At 26.6% G+C, this 18,902-nt stretch overlaps 4 protein-coding genes across 5 annotated transcripts; 3 read left to right on the plus strand and 1 right to left on the minus strand.

Moving 5' to 3' along the window:
• Positions 1-189: 189 nt before the first annotated feature.
• Positions 190-4,857, plus strand: LOC128959493 (dual specificity protein phosphatase CDC14C-like). Its single transcript, XM_054305453.1, has 10 exons — positions 190-606; positions 663-771; positions 834-909; positions 1,625-1,708; positions 1,764-1,910; positions 2,625-2,687; positions 2,755-3,073; positions 3,135-3,273; positions 3,326-3,997; positions 4,530-4,857. The coding sequence occupies exons 1-10, from the start codon at positions 522-524 to the stop codon at positions 4,582-4,584; spliced, it is 1,749 nt and encodes a 582-aa protein (XP_054161428.1). The 5' UTR covers positions 190-521; the 3' UTR covers positions 4,585-4,857.
• Positions 4,858-7,128: 2,271 nt separating this feature from the next.
• Positions 7,129-12,764, plus strand: LOC128959568 (YTH domain-containing protein 1-like). The gene is made up of 14 exons (XM_054305560.1): positions 7,129-7,348; positions 9,714-9,821; positions 9,888-9,970; positions 10,040-10,121; positions 10,187-10,257; positions 10,624-10,795; positions 10,868-10,966; positions 11,297-11,545; positions 11,598-11,800; positions 11,857-12,083; positions 12,167-12,231; positions 12,295-12,407; positions 12,465-12,536; positions 12,599-12,764. The coding sequence occupies exons 1-14, from the start codon at positions 7,321-7,323 to the stop codon at positions 12,674-12,676; spliced, it is 1,650 nt and encodes a 549-aa protein (XP_054161535.1). The 5' UTR covers positions 7,129-7,320; the 3' UTR covers positions 12,677-12,764.
• On the plus strand, positions 7,308-9,432 carry LOC128959567 (autophagy-related protein 16-1-like). Its single transcript, XM_054305559.1, has one exon. It carries the CDS (start codon positions 7,695-7,697, stop codon positions 9,411-9,413), a length of 1,719 nt encoding a protein of 572 aa, XP_054161534.1. The 5' UTR covers positions 7,308-7,694; the 3' UTR covers positions 9,414-9,432.
• A 642-nt stretch (positions 12,765-13,406) lies between the features above and the next one.
• LOC128959576 (protein FAM151B-like) lies at positions 13,407-16,516 on the minus strand. Of its 2 annotated transcripts, XM_054305568.1 has the most exons (6): positions 16,503-16,516; positions 15,935-16,152; positions 14,742-14,946; positions 14,415-14,675; positions 14,071-14,333; positions 13,407-14,011 (listed from the first exon to the last, which is right to left on the minus strand). In XM_054305568.1, exons 2-6 carry the CDS (start codon positions 15,947-15,949, stop codon positions 13,844-13,846), a joined length of 912 nt encoding a protein of 303 aa, XP_054161543.1. In that variant the 5' UTR covers positions 15,950-16,152; positions 16,503-16,516; the 3' UTR covers positions 13,407-13,843. The 2 variants fall into 2 exon arrangements, with proteins under 2 accessions (XP_054161543.1, XP_054161542.1); XM_054305567.1 differs by lacking the exon at positions 16,503-16,516 and having other exon boundaries at positions 15,935-16,393.
• Between the last annotated feature and the right edge of the window lie 2,386 nt (positions 16,517-18,902).

An 18,902-nucleotide genomic window follows, 5' to 3' on the forward strand; every position in this document is an offset into this window, starting at 1 on the left:
ATATATGTATTGTCTCATTATTATACAATGTTGTATTACAATAGATATTTACTAGAAATTACTATAATATACTAAAACGATACTAAAATATTAATGTATTTATTACACAATATGTTGTATGAGTTGTGTATTACTGTATAATAGATGTCTCTGTTGTTGTAATGTTTGAAAATACGCACCAATTGTTTGTCTCCAATAATCAAACGGTATTTCATTTCAACTATTTATTCGCTCAACTAATCGATGCATCAATTGATCACTAAATTGATGATTAAATTGATGACCAATTGATGACTATTTGATAACCATTTGATTATTAAATGTATCGATAAATAGATTTTACATTTTAGTCCATTGAATATGACTTATGACACCAATTGAATGTTAATTAATGATAAATGTATTAACCGTTTAAATAATGAGTGAATTGTATACAACATATGTATTACTTGTAATTATAACACAGTTTTGAAAACTAATTAATATTTAAAAATTAAAGATTAAATCAATTGGTGTCACAAATGGATGAAGAATTAAGACAAATGGTGTTAAAACATATGAAAGATTTAATACCAGGTTTTGTTCATTTGGTGGAAATGATTAAAGGTTTGTATGATTTGCTAATTGAATGAACAAATGGATTAACTTATAATCTCTTGAAGATCGTCTGTATTTGGCAACTGTTAGACCTAATGTTATCAACACATTGAAGACCAAAAGCAGTTCAGTTGTTAACTACTTATGTATTGATGACCAACTTCTTTACGAAGGGTTAGTCTTTAAGTGATTTAATTGACTTAATATTTATTGAACTTATGGTTTGCTGTCCTTAGATTTGATGCAGACTTCGGACCACTCAATGAGGCCATGCTTTACAAGTATTCTCAGAAAATCAATAAACTTCTTAAAGTATGTCCTGTTAAATGTTATTTTTTTAAATTTTGTTTTTTCATAAATTATTTTATAAAATTGTAAAGTCATGATTAATAGAAAATAATTAGAAATTATTAATATGTATATTATATATATATATATATATATATATATCATAAGTAATTAAACAATTTATTATATTTATGCTACAAATCCCACATATTTTTCTAATATTATTAAATTGAATTGAAAAACATTATTTGATATTAAATTTTGAATGCCATGCAATTGAGTCTATGATTGGTTGCACCTGTAGTGTAGGTGTCTCTCAATATTATACTTTGTTTACTTTATATTTTATTTTATTTATAATTAACATTTAATTTAGTGAATCTAAGTAATTTGCTATTAGATTATTGGATAAATAATTAGATTTCAATTATTGTTATTAAATTAAAACTAATATTATTAAATTGATATTCAGTTAAAAATTTACGGTAATTATTAGATTTATAAATCATTATTATTTCTATTTAGAGTAATATTTAATTCTAGAGTAATATTAAAACTGTGAATTGATAACACTTTCATTGTTTTGTATAACAAATAACCGGAAATTGTTTGATATTGTAAAATGTCCCCAATTTTGTTAGTATAATATGACAATATGTAAATTAAAATATAATAAAACTGAAAAATGTAAATTTTTTAACTACAATAAAAGTTTTTAATTATTTAATTTGAAATATAGTCACCTAAGAAGCGAATAGTTCACTACACGACCACTGAATGCAAAAAGCGAGTGAACGCCGCATACCTTATTGGGTCGTATTGTGTATGTTATGATTGTTTTTATCGAAACGACATTTACGTTGATTTGTATTTTTTAGATAATATATGACAAACAAAGTGCTGAAGAGGTCAATGACAAGTTGTTGGACAATAACTCTGCAAATTTCATGCCATTCAGAGACGCGGCATTTGGTCCCTGTAGTTATCACTTGCATCTCATTGACTGCTTTAAGGCAATTCAAAAAGTAATTGAAAATTTAATACATATTTATGTTTACTCTAAACAAACACTATATCATAAACTAATCGATAACTGGATCATAAAATAAATGATAATTTTTTTTATTAAAGCTTATTGTCACTTCAATAACCCATGTCTTAATTAGCGATTTAGTTGATGTGTAATGAATCCAATGATATCTAAATTTAAACAAAATTAATATCATTCAAAACTTTAGTAATTTTATCTAGAACAAAAGTTGCATTGTAATAATAACTGAATTTTAAAAATTCAAATACAATATTTTTTCAAAATAGTATTACGGTATTAATTATTATATTACCGGTAGTTATCGCCAACAATGGTGTTAATTATTTCTTTAATTTAAATGTCTGAAATTTTTATTTCATGATAATTATATTTAAGTTAAGTAAGTAAATAAATTAAATATATGATTTGTTATCAAACATAATCTAACACATTATTTATTTGGTTTATAATTTGAAAAACTGTAAGCATATTTTTTAAATGTTTTAATATAATAAGTTGTATTATAGAAAATAATTAAAATATAATATTGTCTATCTTTATATATATGATCACAGTATTGACTATAAATATTGTTTTTTAGAGTAAACAATATTATTATTAGATAATTACCGTAATGATTGATTTTAATTTATCATTGCTTCTATTAATTTTGTAATATAATAATAACATATTGATTGGTTGATTGTAGGCTTTAAGATATAAATTTCTTGACTTTGATAAGTTTAATATTGAAGAGTACCAATATTTTGAGGTAAATTACTGAAATATATTGAAATATTTACATATGATTAATGAAAAATTATAATTTGATTGAATAGAAGGTAGAGAACGGGGATCTCAATTGGATTGTTCCCAAAAAGTTTATAGCATTTTGTGGCCCACACTCTAAGTCAGTGGTTGAGAACGGTTATGCACTTCATTCACCCGAATCATACTTTTCATACTTTCGCGAACATAATGTTACGACTATTATAAGACTTAATAAAAAGCTATACGACGCCAACCGGTTCATTGATAATGGCTTTAATCACAGGGATCTGTTCTTCATTGATGGAAGTACTCCCAGTGATGCTATTATGAGAGAGTTTCTCGAAATATCTGAGAATACTAATGGAGCCCTTGCTGTTCATTGTAAAGGTTTGTTTAGGTTATCATATTTGTATCAGTATTACAGCCTTAATATATATAATATTTTTAGCGGGTTTAGGACGAACTGGAACTTTGATTGCTTGTTATATTATGAAACACTACAGATTCACAGCCGCAGAAGCCATTGCATGGATCAGGATTTGTAGACCCGGATCTATAATTGGATATCAACAACATTGGCTACAAGAGTTAGTTTAATCAATACTGACATTATTTTAATTATATTTTAATTATATTTAGAAAAGAGACTTATCTATGGCTTCAGGGAGATATTCATTTGAATAAGATATCTAATAATAATAATAATAATAATAATTTTAACGTTGATAATAGTGAAGATATCAATAAAAATTATTCTGATGGTTCATCACTTGTAAAATGTCGTCTATTAGACAATGATAACAATACAAGTATTGCACTCAACATAATAGCAGGAGAAGTAAAGGGTTTGATTCTTAATGATGATTCAACTAATACTAAAAATCATGAAAGAGGTCGTAAACCACGTAAAAGTGCCACAAATTTAAACACATCTTTAAATAATGAAGTAGAGACTCAGGGAGATGTACTCAATAGGATTAAAGCTCAGCGCAGAAATGTCAGATCTGCTACCACTACAACAAATACTTTGATACCTATTATTATAGATGACTGTAAATCTCATCGACGATCTACTTCTCAACCAAAAGAAGACATTTATTTATCACCTCATAAATCATTAAAGTCTCCGATTAAAAGCACTACTGTTTCCATTTATAACACGAGATCTGTTATAAAAAAAGGCAAATTGCCTGCCAATGAAATGCCAGAAATTATCCATAAAATTGCAAACAATTCAAAGGATGACATTTCTAATGTTAAATGTTTACAACATATCAATGCAAACGCTAATATATCATCGATTACTAAAACGTATGTATTATTGTTATTTTAATGACACTAAAATTATAATATAAAATATGATTTGTTATTTGAAACTTACCCATACCTGTCCTGATTTTACATTATTTGATTTTACATTAATATTATAATAATGACTAATTAAATACTTATATATAAAATGTGATAAAAGCGGTGTTTGGCGTCACGTCTTACCCGTACATGTCGTTCCCGTTCAAGAAATTGTTTTCGATACTAACACTTGCAGTCAAACTCAATCATATAATCCATATTTATGTCGACTGCGGTCGCGATCAAACTCTCCGCTCTCACATAAAATTATTAATAAAATGACATTTAATGCTAATTTTAATATCAATAAAAATGATGCGAATAATAAAAACTCTTCCAAAGCTTTTCCTTTAATTAATACAAATACTATTAAGAATTGCGATATAAATTTAAATATGATATCTAATAATGACTATAAGTGAGCTAACTTTTCTAAGTTAACAAATATTATTTAAGATTATTGATAACAAAAAGTAATAATTTGTATTTACAGGACTCCATCAAAATCATCCGTCAAACTAACAGTTGGCAAATCAGTAGTTCGATGACATTCAGGCAACTTGTCGTGTAAAGCAATCAAACGGTCCACTCGAGCTCATAATGAACCGCTTAGTCGCCATAAGTCTACCCCAACCACTAAACCATCGATACCTTCAAAACATACATTTATTAAAAAATCACGAAAATTGTGTCCAAAAAAATGTAAAAAGGTTTGCAAAAAAACTAATAATAAAAGAAAAACGTCTCATATGTGTATCTCTTGCGGATCGACTAAAAAAATTAAAAAATGATTTTATTAATTAATATAATTTATCTTACGTTCTTACATATATATTTTTAATTTTTATCTATTATTATAATTATCCTAAAATTAGTCTAAAATCTAAATTATTAAACTGAATTTTAACTATAGTTTTAATATAATTTTATTAATGATAATTTAATTCACACTATTGTTGAATAACAAAAATGTTTAGCTAATACTCAGACCGATTCTTATTTTTTATATTTATGATTTTTATAGTATTTTTTTATCTGAAAATAATTTATGCAATCACTTCTAACACGACAAGTCAGCCATAATAATAATAATAATAATAATAATAATAAGTTAATAATTTTTAAAACTAATTATTAGTAATACATTATAATATATTTAAAATACTGTGCATTATATAAATTTACAGTATTATAACATTCTTAAGGAACAATTTTTATACTTTTAAATTTAATTATTATAATATAGAAATCCAATAAGTCATAGACATAGATATAAACTGCTACTTTTATCCATATTTTATAATTGAATACTGATTACACAATATATAATATACATAACATATACTAAGTTTATACAATTTAGATACAGTATATCATATTATAATAATAAATATGCGTATAATATTATTAATAATATTAATTATATATTATAAATTATAATAAGAAGATACACTATTATAATTTAATTTATAATAGTGTGTATCTTATTATTAGATATTAACATTAGATATTATATTATAACTTATATTAACAAATTGTATATAAGAATGTTAACTTTAGTAACAAATATGAAATAAAATAGTTTATTAAAAATTTATTCATTACAAACATACAGCTAAATTTCAACAATTAATTTTTTGTTGCATATATTTGTTTTATATTTTACTTAATTACTTAAAATTTTATTATTTATATAAATATGACAGATATTTAACAAACTTTGTTTTTAGTATTAATTGATAATTTATAAGTAATATAATGTTTATCTATTTATTGAAATTTCGCACAAATATTCACATACTTTTTTATTGCAAATTTTATTTAGTTATTATTTTCACTTTATTATTACAAAACATGAGTTTAATTTTACTTTTACATATATTATACCTATGTTTACTAATTAAATATAATTTATATATAACAATGTAATTATAATTTTACCAATTTTTTGTAACTGAAAATAAATATATGATATTAACAATAAATATGACATTAATAGTAGTTACCATAACTAGAATTTTAACTGATGTTTAACTGTATTGCATTTACTTAAACTGCTATTTACTTTATAGCAAAATCATATATTTATTTTAAGCCAAATGTGTCATTCATAATGTAAATATTTAACAAAATTATAATTATAAATATGTTATGATTTATACATTTTAATTGATTACAATTGTGATTGTGATTGTAGCGCTTTTAACTGTTTTAATTATACTGTATTTTATTCATAATTAGTGAGCATTTCATACTATTTTGTGAAAATATTTATAAAAATAAATGATGATTAAAATGAAAATTATTATTAGTATTTAATATTTATTTGAATTGATTGATTAATTAATTTTTATGTAATTATCATACAATATGTACCTATAGATGATTTACCAAATCAAATAAAATGAATTTTTATATATTGTCGTATTAATAAATCAGATAAACATCATTAATACAATTAATTATTAAAATGATTTAAAATTATATGTATTATAACATTAATTATTAAGTTATAATATTTAAGAAATAAATAAAATCTTTCTATAATGTTATATAATGTAGTTTATTATATTAAATAGATTTGATAAAACTATAGCCATAATGGTTTGGTTTTATTTGATTAATTGTATCATTTGTAAAATAATTTGTATTGTATTTATATTATATTATATTTATAATAACTATCGATAACCACATTACATATAAATTGCAAATGTTATTGAAATACAGTATACAAAACATTAAATTGTCAAACATTGAAATTTTATAATTGTTATAAATTATTTTACAAATGATACAATTAATCAAATAATGGCAAATTACAATTACAATTACAATTACAATTACAATTACAATTACAATTACAATTACAATTACAATTACAATTACAATTACAATTACAATTACAATTACAATTACAATTACAATTACAATTACAATTTTATTTAGTTTCAAATTGACCTTGGTCACTTTTAAATTGTAATTAATACGATTCTCTCATAATATGACAGTATTTATGAATAAAGCGTCACTTTATATACTGATAGACTATATAATAATATTTGTATTAAACTACTGTATTATACATTATATACAGTACTCACAGTGTATTACTGTATAATATAATGTTTAATACCGTATAATAATAGCAATGAAAGCCATATTAATGTTTGGTTTGTAATGAATTGCAGCGACAATACAATTGAGTGAAACATTATTTATCATAAAAATAGTGACAATTGTTGTGATAGTTGTGTTGTATTGTCAAAGAGTGGTCACAAGTGATGAATCAGAGGGAGTCAGAGAGCAAAGGTTTGTCTGAATATGACTGTTGTCTAAGTTGTTTGTGTCGTCAGTTGTGGTGATAATGTCATGAATGACTCAATCAATTGGTGATCAATCGTCGGACACGACAAGACATTAAAAGTCACGAACAGGTTATAAACTATCAGTGATTTACCACATGATGTGATGTGATGTGACATAACTATAGTATCAATTGACTATTGTTTTACTTTTTAGCATTTGATCCATCAATTGATTTGCTTTTGTTTGGTATTAAGTCTTGTTTTAGACTCTTATTTCTCTTTGAACTTTACTTTTGATATTTTTCTGAAATAATGAACTCTTAAGGGGGTTTGCGGTTGTATTGTCAACAATGGCATCAACATCACCACTACCATCATCATCAACAACAACAGTAACAATAAGTAATGTGAAACACGACTGGAAAGAGTCTATAATAAGACAATTAAATGAACGCAAACTTATTGAACAAAAACCATTTGAATCAGTGATTACTTTCTGCAATCATTTGTATGAAAGATTGGAATCAATTCGTAACGAAAATCATTTGCTTTGTATTGAAAAAGAGAAACTCTTGTTAGAGACAAATGAACTGAAAAATGGTTTGTTTGTCAACCGCGACAACAATGACAGCAACAACACTAACGGCAAAGTACTCGAAAAGAAGTTGTTTGAACTTCAGTCTGAATTGACTGAATTGCACAGAACTCGAGGACATAGTTCACAGACAATCATTGACTTAAAGAATACGATTGAATCCAAAGACAGAGAAAAGGATCAATTGTTGCTTAAGTTAGAAGAAACTCAACAACTTTTGAAAGACTCGAGACTTGTTTGCAGTGCTTTAGAACTGAGAATACAAGAGTTAGACTCTTGTAATCAATTGTTAAAAGACGAACACCAGGCGTTGCAAATGGCGTTCAATGGTCTCGAAAATAAGTATAAAACATTAGATAAAGATCACAATGAATTGGTCACCAGATGGATGACACTTAAGGCAACTGATGCACAAAAAATGAACGATGAAAACGAAATGGCTTTAAAAATACAGAACGAAAAGCTTAGAAAACATTTGGAAGAAGCGGCTAAAGAAATGAATGTCAAAATTGACGACACATTTGTTGACTCACGACAGACCAATACTGATCCACTTCTTGTTTGTACTCGTATTCCTAATAGAGTTTTGCTTCAATTTGAGGCTCACGACGGAGAAGTCAATGCTATTAAATGGAGCCCTAATGGAGATGTCGTGGCCACCGGTGGAGGCGATCGTAGAATAAAGTTATGGGAAATCAATGAGAATTCAAGTGTTGCCATATTAAAGGGCTCTCTTACGGGTAATAACGCTGCGGTCACTTCAATAGATTTGGATCAGGACCTACTGTTGGCCTCGTCTAATGATTTTGCGAGTCGTGTTTGGACTTTAAGTGATATGAAACTGAGACGCACACTAACGGGTCACTCAAATAAAGTGTTAGCCGTGAAATTCTTGGGATCTAATAAAGTGGTGTCCGGTAGTCACGATCGGACTTTGAAAATTTGGGATTTGAATAGACACGCCTGTATACGAACTTTATTTGCCGGCTCTTCTTGTAATGATTTAGTGACTGTTGAATCCAAAGAATCAGTGGTAGCGAGTGCTCACTTTGACAAAAGAATTAGGTTTTGGGACACGAGATCTGATTCAAGTGCTAATGAGATATTACTTCAGGGAAAGGTTACGGCATTAGATGTGTCACCCGATGGCTATTGTTTATTAAGTTGTGTTCGCGACGATTCACTTAAATGTTTAGATTTGCGCCAAAATCAAGTGATTCGCACGTTTTGTGCCGAAGGATTCAAAGTGGGCTGTGATTGGACTCGTTGTAAGTTTAGTCCCGACAATCAATATATTGTTGCCGGAAGTAATGACGGATCCATATATATCTGGAATGCCAGCAATGGAAAGGTTGAACAGATACTCAAAGATCAACACAACTCAACTGTAATCACCTGTTGTTGGAATCCCAACGGATCTCTACTGATGAGCACTGATCGCAATAAGAAGGCTATTGTCTGGTCTGAGTTCTAGTCTTCAACTCTACCACTCAAACACTTCTCTCACTTTACTATTGACTCTAAACTTGTTTTCTCTATATTTTTTATTATGAGTTTAAACATTAAATTATTTTTAAAGTGTTGATGATTTGATCACTGATTGAAATTTCATTAAATATATTTTTGAGTAATAAATGTTTATTTTTTATAAAATTGACCAAAAAATGTATTTGTGTTGTGGCTATTGTGTGTATGTATGCTTGAGTGTGTGGTGTGTAAGTGTTTATATTTTCATATTTTTAAATGAAAATTATCTCAAATAATCTGCTAATAGGTTTAGGTGGAAGAAATGAAGAAAGGAATGTTTTGGATCAACTTTTGGACACACCTGAAGACGACGAATTAGATGAAGAGTTTAGTCGATCAGAAAAGAAATCCAAAAGTAAGTGTTGTGTTCAAAAGTTTATCATTTCATTGCTGTCATTGTATTGAAATCATAATTTAATAGATAAGCGAACTTCAAGTGTAGTCAAAGCTGTCGTTTCAAAAGAGAGCTTAAAACTAAACTCATCCGTGTCTTTAAAACAAGAGGTACAGCACTTGACTTCATGCTAACAGTTATTATATATTTTTTAATATTAATTTATTTTTATCTAAAAGAAATTGAAAATATCAACAAATTTAAAGTTTGATTCACAAAATAAATATCAAAATGAAGATAAAAGGGAAATCATTGTTCAAAGTTTGTTTCTATAATAGATTATATATTTTTATATATTGATAATTATCTAATTAAATGTTTGACAGACTCGAAGAAGTATTTAAAATCAGTTGCAAATGAATTGCCAAAAGACTCAAAAAATTATAAAAAATTTACTGTAAGTTATTGATTGTATTTATATGAGATACTGAATAATACTGATATTGTAATGCATTTTATACATACATTTCGGGAAAATTGTTTGTAATACAGTATAAATAATTACCAATATTTAGATTTCTATGTAATAGTATTTGAAAAGTATTATTTGCAGACAAATCTATAAGTTTGTAATTACCGGTAATAATAATTTTAATTAGATATCGGTAATTGATAATTAATTGTAATAATAAGTATGATAAGTAATTGATAAATTTGATAAAAATTAAATTAGGGTTTTTTAAAATAGACATTTATAAAAAATTATTGATATTACGTTAATTAATATTAAATGAATAATGACTTTAATTTAATAAATGATTAGTTGCCTCCAAATACAACTGTTAACACCAGCAATGAAGTGGTAAAAATCAATTCAAATAATTCAGACGATGACTACAGCTCTTCACACGACTCTTCGTGTTCGTGTGAAGATCACAGTAGTATTGTCTCAAATGGCAACCGTTCTTCACGTTCTCCTTCTCGATCACCAACTCGTAAGAAATTATTTTTTTTTTGATAAATAATGAAATGTTTAGATAAGTTATGATATTTAAATCATTTGATAGCCACTCGTAAATCTAGTAGACATAGAAATGTTAGATCTGTCAGTCCATCTGACAGACAGTCAAAGAAAAGACGTCGCGATCATTACGAAGATGAAAGACGTGAGACTTTTTTTTATTAAACAATAATAATAATAATAATAACAGTGTTTTATTCATTTTCAAGTTTTATAAAATATTGTAAATTTGTTTTTAAAAATTTTAAGGTTTTATAACGCATACTCTATTTGATGTTAACATTATATCGCAAACTGAATGTAAAATATTTATTGAATTTTTTACTAAACATTTTTATTTCTACTATACATTATTTTTTAATTGTTTTATTTTAATACATAGAGTTAATGTTAACTTTTCATAGAGATTGTGATTAATATATTAAAACCTCAAAATGAATAAAAATCACTGTATTATAAAAATAATTATAAATAGGAAAATCAAAGCGTCGCCGACAAACACAAAGCGGATTCCGAAAAGATCCCAATTATTTGCTAAAATATTTTTTCAAAGACAGCTGTTATTTTGTTATGAAAAGTAATAATCACGAAAACATAGTCTTATCAAAAGCTAAAGGTGTTTGGTCTACACCTCCACAAAATGAAACAAAGTTGAACCGGGCTTTCAATCAGTTTAGAAATGTTATACTAATATTTTCGGTCAAAGAAAGTGGAAAATTTCAAGGTTTGAACACAGATTTAATTGACACTTAAATACTATTATTTTATTGCATTAGGTTTTGCAAGACTTGCATCTGAATCACGACACGATTCACAGCCTATAAATTGGGTATTACCTCAAGGTTTGAGTGCTCGAGCACTGGGAGGTGTTTTCCATTTGGATTGGATCTGTAGGAGAGAACTTCCTTTCACCAAAACTTTACATCTTTTCAATCCATTAAACGATGGAAAACCTGTTAAAATTGCAAGAGACGGACAGGTATTAATTTGTTGATTAACAAAGCTGTCAGCAATTTGTAAACATTTTTATTATAGGAAATTGATCCGCGAGTTGGCGAAGAATTATGCCGTTTGTTTCCATTTGACGAAATGGTTGAATTGATTCCAATGTTGAAGAGAATGAAAAAACAAACATCTGATAGGCCGAGAAATCCTAGACTAAGAGGACCATTCATGGACTTCGATGAAAGGAATAAACCAAATATTAGCTCAAGACTTGACTTTCGACACAGAGAAAGACCAAATCCTTCACCAAATCACACGTATTCCTCTTTTTCATCATTAATTCAGTTACTTAAGTATATTTCAATTTATGACATTAAATTTGTAATTAAATCTTATTTAGACGCAAACGATTGGGTCCACCATTACCACCATCAGCTGCAATACCCCGAAGGGATGTTAGAGATGGTAATACCTAAAAATGCAATTATTTATGAATATTAAAAGCAAATTATTTGATTTCTTGTTTAGGACGCAATGATCGTCTTATTCAGCGACCGATAGGACGAAGGGATTTCATAGCAAATGGAAATCTCAATAATTTTATTAGAAATACAACTACTTTGAGTCAACCCTACCCTTTGGTCAGTCATTGTATTTATAGAAATTTTTTCCAAATTTTAATTTTTCTTTTATATTAGCGACCATTCATTGAACCTTCGTTTCAAAGACTTGATATGATTCCCAAACAACGGACTTTAGATAAGAGAATAGTAATTATTATTATTATTATTATTATTACAATAGAAACTGATTTCGATTTATTGTATAATAGTATGAAAGAAACGTTAATGACTTCATTCGTCGCACATATAGACCAAACCAACCTCTTAAAGATAGGCGCTATCGTTGAGTCGATTTTTGTACTGGTATTGTATCGGACCCAACGTTGTCCAGTAAATGGACATCAAATAAGTTTATTCATTTAAAACTTTATAATTGCAATTTCTATTTTATTTTTTTTGTTTTGTCAATAACAATAAAACAATTGTAATTAATTTGAAATAAAATTAACGTAAATTATTTTCGTAAATATTTTTTTTTTGGTAAACATTAATATAACAAAAAATTATATGTTAAAATTATATATAATGTCTATATAATATATATATATATATAAATCCAAATACATGTGCTTTAAATGTAAGTTTAAAATACTATAACATAATATACTATGAAAATATGAAATTAGAAAATAATATCAAAAACTTGTATAAATTCTGTGAAATAAAGGGGATAAGGGTTTTAGGGATTCAACAAAGGCAGACACCCGACACCTAATAATACATTTAAGCATTTTTTTATATAAAGTTCAGAGAAAGGCACACAAATGTTTGCAAAATAATTACATTATTATTAGTCATATCTCACCGGGAATTCACTTTAGGAAATAGTTTGGTTATCTATTTTTATAACTATTATTAATATATATTATATAATATTAACGCAATATTAATAAAACAAGCAATAGTGGCGCTATTTGTGGGTTATATCTAACACTTACGGTATATATGATTAAACACTATTATTGACTAAATAGTGAAAATTATAAGACTAGTTAATTATTATATTTGTGATCAATACGTCTCATCAAAATATATATCATAAATATATAATTTTTATAAAGTGTTTAAAAATGTGACAAACAATTAGTGGATGGCATTTGAATTAAACTCTTAATATCACATATTCATTATCGGGTATACATTATTACAGCCATATCTCACTGATAGTCATATCCGCTAATAGTTTGTCACTATATTCACTCTCTCTCTCTCTCTCTCTCTTTCGTTAAATCAGTGTTAAACTAATTGTCTAATTTGGTTAATAAATGGTAAATTGTATTGAACACAACCAAAACATCAATAAATGCAACCAAATGTTTGAATTGCATGTATTTTTGCACAAAATGTACTTAAATGTACCAATAATTATAATTTACAATATCTCTGTGAATGAGAGGACACTCAACGTTGGGTTAGGATATAATCGATTGATATGTTAGTTAATTTCAACCGATTCAATTAGAGTACACCTCAACTCTCAACTGATTCAATATATCTGATGGCATGTCATAGAAGACAGAACAGACAGAAAACGATTTTCTTATTAATAACAAGTCGTGTAAAGTCAAGTTGGACTCAAACTCTTGCGGGTGCGCCCACACCGTCAATGTACTGTTAGGTACCTAATCATAAAAAACATAATTTAATATTTGATTTTTAATAGAAATCATTAATTGTTTACTTGAAACAGTAATCTTTGGATTTCACAAATTGAATATTTAAGATGTGATGCATTGACAGCAAAAGTCAAGGGTTGCGATAAATTATATTCCTTGACGAGAGAGGCCATGTGGTCCACCATATCTCGAGTGTAACCACTCTTCACTGACATATCATCAGTATTTGTGGTCCAACCGATTGATATAATTGCTTTAGGAAAACGGGTTTTGCAGAGTATCAGAAAAGTCCAGATATCGACGGGACTGGTCGATGGCTTATTGGGACCTTATTTTCATTACACAATACAATTAGATTTTTAATATATATAATATATAGATATATAGATAGAATTTATTATTGACAAACCGGGTAATATATCTGCATTTAGAACAATAGGACCTTTAATATAGTCCACATGTCGGGCCAGTACTCGAAATGCTGGTTCAACCACTCGAGTAGTTTTAAAATCCAATTTAATTCCTTTACCACAATTAGATCGAACCACTTCCACCAACCAGTCCTCCAAAGTCATATCACTGACATTATTGGGTGGATGAGCCATAATGGGCACCGGATAACGGGTTGTCTCAGCTAGGCTTACATCGGCTTCAATCATCAATTCTTCACCTTTTAATATCAAATACAAGTTTAGTATTATTTTTTAAATAGTCAACAATTATATTTGAAACTTACCTCTGATGGCAGCATTCAATTTGGACCGAGTATTGGCCGCATGAGACCAAGTTAGACGAAGTCCATCACCATTGATGGGAAAATAGTCGACTAAATTAGATGTGGGAATCGCAGGTCTACTATGAAAGCCATTGTTGGTCTGATGTGTTGGCGCTGTCGGGAACAGAGTCCGGCCGATACAGGGCTGGCTTATAGTGGCTGAACACTGAAAACCAATCATTGAAATTGTTTTCAAACAGATAGCGATGACACAAATGCACACAAATTTGTTATCACTTTTAGACGTGTTGTGCAAGTCTTCACTGACAACAAGTTCACTGTCTCTCAACCTAACTCTCCCTCACATTATATAAAGTGAAGGCAAACACAGAGACCTAATTTCACAGTTATTTTATTTGATACCTGTTTTGCAGGTTTTATATGACTGATAGACAACAAGTATTACAACGACAACAACAACTAAAAACACTAAACATTAAAAAGTGATTCAAAAATAATTTTCGCTTTGCTTTTCATTTGAGTCAATGATTTGCATTTGATTTACAGTTCAGTTCATTACCACTACTATTGCATCGCTATTACAGCTTATGTTAAATCAAATACTGTAATACCGACCCTTATATGTCTTACAGTGCGCTTACAGCGGACTTACAGTTGGCCTCTGAGCCGGACTATCGACTCTCTAAGGATGGGCTAACATAACACATGACTTTATCTTTAAAAATAGATATTTTAATAAAACTAATCCATTATTTAATACTTAAATACCAGTCAAATGCAATACTCTTATAATAAGTCTATAAATAAGTTATTTTATAAAAACTAAGCTCTCATTCTTCAGTCATTTAATATCTATTTATAGTAATCATAAACTATTGTTTATATTCACTATTTATGTGAATTAAATCAACAATTGTTTGACTTATTGTATTGAAGACAATACAAAATAGTGGTATTGTTATAGTTTGCAAATGAGGAAATGTCTTAAATGTTTTTGTCATTTATTTTTATATTACATATAATATGATAGACTATATCGGCAATTGATTTATCATTTGTTAGACAATCGGTTTGCTTAAGACATCCAAAAAGTGTTAATATATTGTTATAAAAATATGCGACAATTGTATTGATTAATCAATTAGTTTGTATTAATGAAATAATCAAATATATGTATTATTATTATGACATACCTGACTATATTTCATTGACTATATGTTTGTTTACACGATATTCCCATTAATAGCCAAATATGTCCTCAAAAGCAATCAAAGTCTTGTTTGGCTATAAATGGCAATCAATTGTTTGTCAGATATTTGTTGAATATGTTTGACGTTAAAGACTAGAATCGGTGGAAATAATAAACAAAAAAATGTCTTTAAAGTTGACCATAGAGTTGATAATTCAAGTGCTAAAGGGGTAGTTCAGGCATTGATTATAATAATAATAATAGTTATGCTGTAATTCAATGCTATTCAATGGTATAACTCATACAACAATATATTGAATGTTGAGTTTGAGGTTTGAGAGGGCAATGACTTGTACTAACACTTGTCTACAAAACAGTCAAAAACAGTATAAACGAAGCACTAAAGCAAATGCGGAAGACATACATTCACATACCTGACCCCCACTTTACCCCCATTCATAGCACACCCTCTCTCTCTCTCTCTCTCTCTCTCTCTCTCTTTAATATAACCATTACCACCAATGCAACAGTCAATGCATACAAATATAGACCACATATTATATAATACATACACTTCCCTAACGTAATGAATAGTTAGGAAAACGTTGAATTTGGGACAGAGAGTGAAAATAGCATTGAAAATAACATTTCAATCAACTCATAGTTATGTTAAACTGAATTTAGGTTTCACTTCAAGTTTATTAAACTCTCTCTCATTCAAAGGTCTTTGTACTCTACAATACCTGTAATAATAACATACAATTCAACTAACATTTTATAAATATAAATACATTTTATATGTTTGTTTAGAAAATACAAAACTAAATCAAATTCAAACTAACTTAACATTATATGCAAATCCTATTAATTAATTCATTTTAATTTATTAATTGTAATTGAAATTAAAATTTTATTTGAAATCAAGTATTTTATAGTTTGCTAACAAAGCACTCGTTACGAGTCAAACAATTAGACAAAACAGTAATCAATTTAATTGACCACTAATTTGGTTATAATTTTGACAAACATATTGACACGACATCTATTGACACTATTTAACACTAGAAATGCCTGTAATTTGCTATAATTGGATGTTATTGTAACCAAAATGTTAACAATACTGTAGATTCATTCAATACATTCAAACCAATTATTTAATCAAAAATACTTAATATATTAATTATATAATTAAAGTATATTTTATTCTTATAAACATTTTTAAAAATTAGTAGAAATATGAATGCAATCTTATAAAGAAAAAATAAAATAACCAAAACATTATTTAATGGTCTAAATGTGTAAAAGGTTGTAATGTTAGCTAAAAATATATTATTAAATTGTTATAAATTTACTGTAATTATGTATTTATAATTACTGGCATTTTTATAAATTCAAATATATTATATGAGTAAATCAGTAATAGATTATTAAATAAAAACTTTTTTACGAAGATTATTATATTATACTCATGTTTTAATATACATTTTACTTATGAAAAAATTAACTATTACTAATAAAATTATTTTTGTCCCATATTTATTAATACTATTAATGTTAAAAATCATCAAAACATATTTAAATACAGTAGTAATACTTTATCTAAAAATTTTGTATATTTAGTAAATTTTTCCTAAAAGATTCTTTACTAAAATATGTAATTTCTTAGTTATATTATTAATTTAAATTTAAATATTTTAAAATAATAAATATAATGATAGTGTTTATAATTAACAAATGCTTTTTAATGGTTTAGATTTTCTTGACTTCTGTTACTTGACTTCTATACTGTATTTAGTCGTATCGATCGTTTATATTGAGAAAAACTTGAAAAACTTAGACCATAAGTCAGTAAATGTTTTTAGTATTAAATAACTTAATACTGATTATACGCCCACTGTTGGGCCTATTTTGATGTTTATATTAAGCAGTTTTTACTATTATATTATCCAATTATAAGTGGGCACATATGTAACATATGTAAATTATTGTTAAATACTTTAACTAACTATAGTTTTTACAGTACTAAACTACAGTACTTTAAATAATGTATTAATAGTATGATTTCATTTAAAGGTATTTTACATATGATATAACTTATTTGTTTGACGTTTATCTATAAGACTTCCCATTGAAGATATTATATATTTTTAACAAATTAAATATATTTTAATAATTACATATTTATACTAATAAAATTTAAAACTAAATTAATTAAAAATTTTAGATTCAATATATTGATGCCATTTTCTGTATCAAATCATTTGTCGTCAAAAAAATATTTATTCTGCAATGATTTCAAATATATTATTTGTAGGTATTATAAACAAATTTAATTACAATAAAATTAGTCAAAAAACAAATTGTATTTTTTAAAAAGTATTGTGTGCTAACCCTAATTCATATTTCAAATTAATCAAAACTCTATCCAACATTCATACTATTTATTTCAGCGCATAAATTGTATTTTATACTTGTATTTAATGTTAAACATTATAATGCATTGCTATATCTAATAAAATCAATTTTTATTAAAAAATTAATATCTACAGGATAGTGATAATTGTAATAATTGTAGACTATTGCTACACATTATTAAACAGTAATAATAATATTAATAGTATATAATAATAATATTAAATATATAATATTCAAAAGTATAAATAAATTGTTTAAATGATTATAATACTTTAGAATGATTTATGATAGATAAAATTTTTAATGCAAGTTTGTAATATAACAATATATATTCATTATATTATATAAAACATTAGATATTTAATAATTTATAGAATTTAAAAATTTAAATTGAATTAAGTAATAAAAGTTCACATTATATGTCCACTCAACTCATGCATAGCAATGGTATAAAAAACAGTACATATCGTATGTGGTGACCATTACTTAATTGATTAACAAGTATTTTCTCATCAAAAAGTAAGTAAAATTTATTTAATTTTAATAATTATTGTAAA

Source organism: Oppia nitens, unplaced genomic scaffold (genome assembly GCF_028296485.1).
Source record: "Oppia nitens isolate AA-2021 unplaced genomic scaffold, nextdenovo-longstitch-racon4-pilon3 scaffold4_pilon_pilon_pilon, whole genome shotgun sequence".
NCBI classification, from domain to species: Eukaryota; Metazoa; Arthropoda; class Arachnida; order Sarcoptiformes; family Oppiidae; genus Oppia; species Oppia nitens.

Excerpts from the sequence above, each read along its gene's own strand:
- LOC128959493 (XM_054305453.1), top strand. The coding sequence starts at position 522 with ATGGATGAAGAATTAAGACAAATGGTGTTAAAACATATGAAAGATTTA. Across the intron at positions 910-1,624 it reads AAATCAATAAACTTCTTAAA|TCACCTAAGAAGCGAATAGT; the intron begins GTATGTCCTGTT and ends TTTGAAATATAG. Across the intron at positions 2,688-2,754 it reads AAGAGTACCAATATTTTGAG|AAGGTAGAGAACGGGGATCT; the intron begins GTAAATTACTGA and ends TTGATTGAATAG.
- LOC128959568 (XM_054305560.1), top strand. The coding sequence starts at position 7,321 with ATGAATCAGAGGGAGTCAGAGAGCAAAG. Across the intron at positions 9,822-9,887 it reads ATCAGAAAAGAAATCCAAAA|ATAAGCGAACTTCAAGTGTA; the intron begins GTAAGTGTTGTG and ends ATAATTTAATAG. Across the intron at positions 11,546-11,597 it reads AGAAAGTGGAAAATTTCAAG|GTTTTGCAAGACTTGCATCT; the intron begins GTTTGAACACAG and ends TTATTGCATTAG.
- LOC128959567 (XM_054305559.1), top strand. The coding sequence starts at position 7,695 with ATGGCATCAACATCACCACTACCATCATCATCAACAACAACAGTAACA.
- LOC128959576 (XM_054305568.1), bottom strand. Across the intron at positions 14,676-14,741 it reads ATTGAATGCTGCCATCAGAG|GTGAAGAATTGATGATTGAA; the intron begins GTAAGTTTCAAA and ends TGATATTAAAAG. Across the intron at positions 14,334-14,414 it reads AAATGCAGATATATTACCCG|GTCCCAATAAGCCATCGACC; the intron begins GTTTGTCAATAA and ends AATGAAAATAAG.